General features: G+C 37.2%; 1 protein-coding gene across 1 annotated transcript; it reads left to right on the top strand.

The window, feature by feature from the left end:
- The first annotated feature begins 518 nt into the window (after nt 1–518).
- wdr93 (WD repeat domain 93) lies at nt 519–6,723 on the top strand. Its single transcript, XM_023412010.2, has 15 exons — nt 519–581; nt 824–1,025; nt 1,293–1,357; nt 1,666–1,744; nt 1,852–1,937; nt 2,441–2,525; nt 2,731–2,872; nt 3,329–3,399; nt 3,737–3,823; nt 3,996–4,127; nt 5,429–5,636; nt 5,726–5,786; nt 5,899–6,055; nt 6,239–6,422; nt 6,560–6,723. The coding sequence occupies exons 1-15, from the start codon at nt 528–530 to the stop codon at nt 6,666–6,668; spliced, it is 1,722 nt and encodes a 573-aa protein (XP_023267778.1). The 5' UTR covers nt 519–527; the 3' UTR covers nt 6,669–6,723.
- The last annotated feature ends 1,456 nt before the right edge of the window (nt 6,724–8,179 follow it).

Below are 8,179 nucleotides of genomic sequence, written 5' to 3'. Positions count from 1 at the left end.
AAAGGCTGCTAGCGTGACCATCTTTAACTGTGGCCGAATTAAGGTAAGAATTCGATCCAGTGGTGATAATTACGAGGCTTTGAAACGATATTTTTAATTTGCTAACGTAAGGTCACAAGAGTTCACCCTTCCATGTTCTTAGTTAATCTTGGATATAGAAGTATATTGTTGGTTAGCAGGAACCAACACCTTTTCAGTGTTAGCTAACTGCTAATTACACACCTCATTAGCTTTAGATATTTTTGTTGTCTGTAATCTCTGGTGTTAATTTGTAAAAGTGAATCAGTAAACTGATAACGTTACATGCCTTTTCCTCAGTCAGACCCAGACATTGATACCTAATTTGCTGACAATACTTGAATTACAGTATTGTATGATTTACTTTACAGTTAGATTACAGTTACATATCTGATGTACTTTGATGCACTTATTTTTAACTTTATTACAATTATTTGACAACTAAAAACTATTTACCTGTGGATGTTTTTGCTAATTTGATGTGCTCATAACATAGGTACACCAGACTCATGGAAGCAGAGAACTCAAGACAGGAAACTTTGGGACCATCTGGTGCAACACAGGTACAGATTCATGACTTAGATGCACCGTCAAAGACTTGACAAGTATGTTATTTTGAAGAATGTCAAATCAAGTCAAGATAATTTGTTTGACTCAATATCAAATATGTTCAGAAGTCTTACAGGCACATCCAGTCCTCGCTATTTATTCTACTAATGAAAATAAATTGTTTATTGAACAAAAGATAAGTGTTTTCCAAAGAAAATCTAGGTATTCGCATTTGACTGTTTTGCTTATCCTTCAGCTTCCAGAGAGCACCAACTGTCTTGCATGCTCGGAAGACGGCAGGTTCCTCAGTCTGGGTCACTCCCAGGGCTTGTCTGTGTGGTGTGCGTCTTCTCTGACCTGTGTTGCAGACTGGCTTGAGGACAGACTGGAAATTACATGTATTCAGATGAACAGAATGGCTGAGTTGGCCTATCTACTCGGCACAATTGATGATATGGGTGGGTTGTATGCCTCTTATGAGCCTGTTTCTATATCCCTAAATTGCCAGGTTTTCTTCATTGGACAAATACAGAGTGACATTCATTTGAACACTTCAAATGCACTAGTGTGCTTCTCAAGTCATGAATTATGATGCACTGAACTGAAACAATGGGAATTAGAGGAAAGAAAGGATAAAACTGGAAACCTGAAAAAGGCTTTCAGAAAGTACTGTGTTAAAATTGTATTGTCACATTTACATCAGCTGCTATCATCTACCACTGCAGGTGTTGCCAGAGTCTTTGCATATCACTGTGACAGCATTCACCTCCTCAGTGTTGTTAACATCATGGTGCGTATTGTCGTTCAACACTGTATTTTATCAGTCATCTCTTGAAATATTCCTTGTCATACTTTTTTTTTACAATCTCTGAATTTCTACAAAGATGAATGAACACAGTCTAAATGTGATGTTGACAACTGTATTTATAGTTTATTAGGTTAAGGATGAATCTAGTTGTTTTTTTAGTATTGTTTTACAAAACATTCTTCGTCTATCTACATTAGTCTATTTTTGTTGCATATAGGTGTCACTTTTTGCATTTACAACAGAAAAATATTTTTTTTAAATGAGATTTAAAAACATTCTGTCAATATTAGGAAGATATCAACAAAAGGAGCATTTGTTTGACCTTTGAAATATCTCAAGGGGGACATTATGGAGCTGCATCAATCAGTTGTAAGTAAGGACTTCACTTCTTGTTCGAGGTATTTTTCGTTGTGTGATTTTAATTAAAGACTTAACAATCAAGTACTGAATGACATGAATTTAATATTTCCTATCAGGCAACGGTGCTGTTTGGCTCGAAGTCTATCGCTTCCCAACAGAAACCTGGCTGAAGGAGTTAGAGATGGCAGTGTCACAGACGCAGGTGTTGTACTGTAATTTAATTGTTAGGCTGGTTTGAACTTGATTGTGTATTAGGCATCATATTAAGCATCTTGTTAACAGTGAAAACTGATTATCAACTAACTTTTGAATGTGAACTTTTTTCATTTGTATATTATTAAATAAATTAATGCTGAAAAGTGAGACGATGCTAACTACTGTATGTGCACAAATACATAATGGCATGAAGAAAAACAAAAAGGCTTGAACTTGATGCTACTTGGGGAATATCACGAAGCTTGAAATGTACTGAATGTGTTGAAATCCAGAGTAGCTGCCAGTCGAAGTCCTTTTGTTTTCTGTCATGCCCTCCTTTGTTTTTTCTTTACTGACCTGATTGGGAAACATTTTTCCACTGACTTTTGTGGATTCCTTTTTTTTAATGTATGTTATTGAATTACAAATTCTATGAGTTAACTGTGAAAACTACTGAATAGTTATATATTGAACTGCATATTATGTTGGTCTTTCTTTTTTAATCTTCAGGAACAAAACTCTTCTGGAGATGTGGATGTGAAATGGTCTCCATTGTCAGTGGCAACTAAAATAAAGCCACCCAAAATTCCAGAAGGTACAATTTTACAATATTACAATATTGTATTATATAATCAGACGAAGCATGGATGTATCTGGCAGTTATGCTGTATATCGTTTGTATAGAGGTGTCATCAATTACTCTTTTTCTGCTGTTAGAAAAGGAAGTGAAGGTGTGAGAACACACTCCAGTCAAGAGTGCAGCAAAGTCAATATCCTATCATGTTTTTGCTGTTTTGCAGGGACGGCATTGGAAGGTCCAGGCGAGGTGCAGACCACAGACTTTTTGACACATTATTTGGCTGTGGACATAGTCACCAAGCGTCACCGACACTCTTTGAATACAAATGAAGAAAAATCAAAAGAAACAAATGAAAGCCTGAGGTACAATAAAGTTTACACAAATAAAATCAGCATTTCACAGCTGAACTGCCATGACTGCTTGACTGACTGCTTTATTTGATGCACATACGCATACAGTCTTTGACCAAAGGTTTTGCATGATGTGTTTTGAAGTACTTTTTTTGGTTGTGCTGTGTCTGCTCTGCTTCTGCAACTAAAATTGTGTGTAACATTCATATTTGATTATCTGAACCCAAAAGCAGACACAGAGACTCAGAGACAGGATTAAAGGTATTTTAATAATGAAAAGGTTTTGGGGGAGATGAATGGATATGATGGGGCTGGGGTTGGGGTTGAGGCAAACTAATTCATGGCTAGGGCCGTAATATTGTGCCCTTCATAATATTGCCTGTGAATCATGTAAATCATTTAATGTAAATGCAGCTTTCTCACATTAGTTACATGCACTCTTGGTTTATTTTGTGTTTGTTTTTGCAGACGTTGCACCCAGCACTTTCTTCTGCCTTGTGGTCAGTTTCCTGGGGACGGTAAAGAAAAGTCTCAGCCAGGTTTGTAATGGAGGAGGGGTGGAGCTGGGTGATTTTACATGTCGATATGTGAGTTTTCTATAATAAAGGAAATGTAAAACAGTTGGCTAGTACTGTTTCAGAAAGCCATTTCCAATAAAAATATTTGGCACTTTCCGAATAATAGATCATAAACAGGGTCTTTCTGTTTAAGTGAGTAACCTTTGGTGAATGGGTGGACAGACGTAAGGGTGTAGTCCTGCTGACTATTTTGTTGGATTTTATCCCTCACAATCATTCTGTCCCTATTTTCAAGTCAGAAGTGACAGGCCCTGCTCCTGTTGATATCATCTTTAATCTCTGTCCTTTTTATCAGCAGAATTGCCCGTTGCTGTCTGTGTGTGGTGGAGTGGCAGTCATAATCTTTTTCAATATTTGCTGAAAAAAGCACCAACGAGCAAACCAGGTAGAATATTTAGTTGTTCAGAGATTAATGTACTGGATACTGATAACCACATCTTTAAAATGTGTTTCCTGTTGTTAATAGCTCATGTCTACTATGCTTTTTGTCTTTGTATGAATGACAGCAATAGGCATACTGTATATTTTTGGTTTTAACCCTTTTCTTTTTGATTCAGATGCCGAACCCATGCCGGATGTGTTGTGGCCAAACGCGAAGGAAATCCTCTGCTCTGCTGTTAGTAGATGCAACTGTTACATAGCTCTTGGACTGGATAATGCTTTAGTGTGTGTCTGGGACCGACGATCTGGTGAGAAAATCTTAAAGTGAGGTACCTCTTACTTTCTATCAAATCTGACCCCAGTGTCTAGTAGTCGACAGCAATACAGTTTATTACATTTCTCTTACTTGAAAACTCTTCGTTATTGATATGTTGTGTAAAAAAATTTTGAGTTCTCACATAATGTGTAAACATCATATTCCTGCCTTTACAAGTAATATTTATAGTATAGTATACAGGCATTTATAGTATAGCATAGTATCTACATGATGTGAACAGGGTGAAAAGAAAGAAAAATAGAGAAATATTTCTGCTTTCACACTTTCCTCACTGCCATCAGCTTCAGTAGGATGGTGATAGTTTTACTGTGTTTCATGCACATCTATGTTATTTAATTAACAGACATATAAAGTATATGTCTATACTGTTTAGCCTCTAACTGTGCCTCTAAACCACTGTTACTGTTGTTGATAAGCTACAAAGTCGTACTGAGCACCAGTCTTCTCTGTCTTATCTAGATACCAGGTAAATACATTTTTTATTTTGCAAGGTTATCATATATGGTATAGGTATGTCTTTATGTCTTTTGTATTCTGCCTACAAACCCCTGTCAGTAAAAAGACAATTAATATGAAACATATGTTTAAATAAGTTATATCGGAATAGATCAAATGACGGAGAAGTATCCTGCTGTCTGAGCCTTGACAGCTATTGTGTCACAAATCATCATCATAATACAAGCTCAGCATGTATTATGCTATCCTTACACTACTGCTTAGCATATCACTAATAATCATTTCATGGTTTTATCACAAAAGTGTTAATGAAGTTGCCACTTTGTGGTTATTGCTGCTGTTTAGCTAAAGTTACACAGTCTTGATTTAAGCTAAGTTATTTGTTACATCTTGCAGGAGTAAAATACAACACAAAATTTCAAAGTAAAAATGTTTGGATAAATTAAAATCCTCACACAAGGTTCAAGGTTGTGGAGTAGAATGAGCTGAGCCATTCGATTTACCAGTCGATCAATGTCCCAATCCTCACCGGTGGTCATGAGCTGGCTGAAATTAGTTTCTTGTGTATGGTGGAGTAAAGTTGCTGCTCATTGGTGTCGAAATGATCAAGTTGAGGTTCAGAAGTGGCTGGAAATTACTGCATAATATGATAAACAGTACCAACACAAAAACAGAGGGGCATTTCTGGGTATTTCTGTGGTTAAATTTGTGGTTTGTGGTTAAAACAAACATTTTGGCTTGTTAGAGGTTTATAGATTATGTTAGTTATGGCCAGTTTGATTCTCTTTCTCTGACATTTTCTTGTCTTTCCCTCAGGGTCTCCATTGTCTGTTGTCATAATTTCAGCAGCAGACAGTGCCTTCTCCAGGATGCAATTTGTGGATTACTGGCCTGCGTGTACTGATGATTCCCAGACTTTTCCTGTAGCAGAGGTCCATCTTTTGGTGGTGTGTAAAAGTGGAGCAATTCACACAATCACCACAGGACAAGGGACACAATCCTGCGCAATGCTGCTCACTGAAAGGTTACCTGAGTGACATACATGCAGTCATACTGTAAAAAAAAACAACAAAAAAAAAACATTAACACATATTATTCCCTATATTGCTACAGGCCAAAAGACAGTGGGGACCTCTCAACTATCACTGCATCAGTGCCATTCCTGCAGGGCTTGGTAGGAACACTGAACTTCTTTTATAAAAGGAATACAAAAGGAATTAATCCTAACAGTATTACCATTTCAGTCTTCTTTGATCCTGCTGTCTTATTTTTCTTGCCTCAACTAGTTCCTTCAGGTGCAAAGAGATGGAAAAATGTTCCTCCAAGATGTCATCAACAAACAAACTGTGTGCTTTTTGATGCCTCCTAAAACCCATCTGATTGCTACCTCTTGCAACCCTGTTTATGCTCTGAACAGCCAACAGCAAACTCTGCTCATACGAGGTAAATCCAAAGACAAATATTTGCTTTGTTTTTCATTAGACCACACCAAAGATTTGTGAGGTTCAGGAGAAGTAATGATGAGGGAGTTGCTGGTAATCTTCTAGAGGAGTATGCCCTTAAGTTAAGTTCATATTAATGTGGATATGTATACAGAAAAGCTGCACAAACATGTGTGTCATGCAGGTGATCAGGACCCCAGCTACAGAGCATCCTCTAAAGAAGACAGTCAGAGTCAGCTTTTCATCTTCCATTTTGGAGAGTCTGACATCCTTAAGCAGTATATTGCTTCACCTCCAGATTCTCCTCGACAAAAAACACTGAGCTTTGACACTTTAGAGGAAACCTGCAATCTCTACCTTCAGCAAAGGTTTGTATTCTTTGTGTCTTTATGACTCTATAATCTGAATATGTGGTGTCCAGATCTCCACCCCAAGGACAAACCACAATCACTTCATATTTGAAAAGTGTTCTCTTGTCAAGTGTTTCCTGTGTTTTCATGTGAAGAGCACTGTGTGTGGATGAAAGGAACAAAGCAATCACCCAAACATGGAAGAAGCTACAGGAAACTGCAGTGATGGCACAACAGGGACACAGCAGAGCTGCAGCCAGCTGAAGTACTGCAACAAATGGTACAGTCATGTATCATTTATGTAGCAAAAATAAAAAAACATTGAGGAAATTTGAGGAGGTTATCCCGACTTTGTCTTACTTTGTTTCTTGTGTTGAATTAGACAACATTGTGTGTGGTGCTGGAAGGCCATCTCTAGTATGTATTTTAAAAAGATGACTGTATTCGTTCTGATTATGACTGAACTCAGTCATGGTACGTTGGCATTTTGTTGCCTTTGGGGTCCTTGAATATTTCATATGTCATGTTTTTAATGTCAGAAGACACAAAAAGAAAGGGCAGGATCCAGAGATTTTAATTTTTTATATTCTTTCATACAACAGTCTTAAAATATACCCATTCAGGGCTTTGACTGTCTAGACTGTCAAGGTTTAGGTTTAGTCTTAGTTTAGGCAGTTCTGTGGCAAAAGTAGAGGTATGTTCTTGTGCACCTAAAAAGCCACATGCCACTGATACAGTTTATTATTTAATGAAAAAAATGTTTTGACCTAGTGACCCAACTGAGAAGTTATCTCAATATGTGACAACATATTACATAACTCAATATGTAATTTCAGTTTTTAGGGCATTTTTTCTAGTAAAACCGAGGCCAGAAACTGCTTTTCAGATTCATTTGTAAATGAAGGAAATGGAGACTGGTGGGAGGCATTAGTAGCCGAGACACATTCAAATACAAGGGAGCATAATCAACTGCAAAATATGCCCATATTTATTGAGTACCAGGGTAATTAGACAAATTATTATATAATTAGAATAAATGAATGAAAATTCGATGAAAAAAATTTTAGAGCTGGACTCAGAGTGGGAAGATCGTAATCTGTCAGAGAGTACGTAGTTCATCTATAACCAATCACTTACTTCTTTGAGCTTAGACTGATGGCAGAACGTACTTATGTTCATTTCACACAGCTCTACACTGTTGCATCATTTGTATTCCACCTTCACAAGTCAGATCAGATCATAATGTGGCAGCTCTCTGTGAAAGGGAACTGATACTGACACCAACTTTAATATATGCTTGAGACATAATTTAAATTTCTAAAAGCTTTACTGAGGGTTGATGCCAAAGGGCCACATGTCGTTGAGAGCTCTATTCAAAGAGCTTGTCATGTGTTACTGTCAACATCAGCTTTGTATTTGAAAAAAGAATCAGTCGGTAAAATAATACAGCAGTGGCCTCTTGTGTTAAACCAAGCACCTACAATGAGGCAGAGACTTAAATCATTGTCACTGTTTGCTGTTTTTGTTTTTACACTCATTTGACTTTTCATCTGCCTCCTTTATGTGTTGTTCTTAGAGATCACTTCCTTGTGAGATTTCTTGCGTCATTCACATTTTCTTTTACTGTAACAAAACAAACGTGCCATCATCACTCACACTGTGAGGTTGTTTTATTACAAAACGATTCAGAAACGGTGAAATGCTGTCGCTACATTTTGCTAAATACACCTTTTTTTCGAAGTGACATGATAGTATTCCACTTGCATGCTTGTATG

Source organism: Seriola lalandi, unplaced genomic scaffold (genome assembly GCF_002814215.2).
Source record: "Seriola lalandi dorsalis isolate HSWRI2012SDOR001 ecotype SW California unplaced genomic scaffold, Sedor1 jcf7180002054474, whole genome shotgun sequence".
NCBI classification, from domain to species: Eukaryota; Metazoa; Chordata; class Actinopteri; order Carangiformes; family Carangidae; genus Seriola; species Seriola lalandi.
This window is presented reverse-complemented; position numbering and strand designations above follow the sequence as displayed.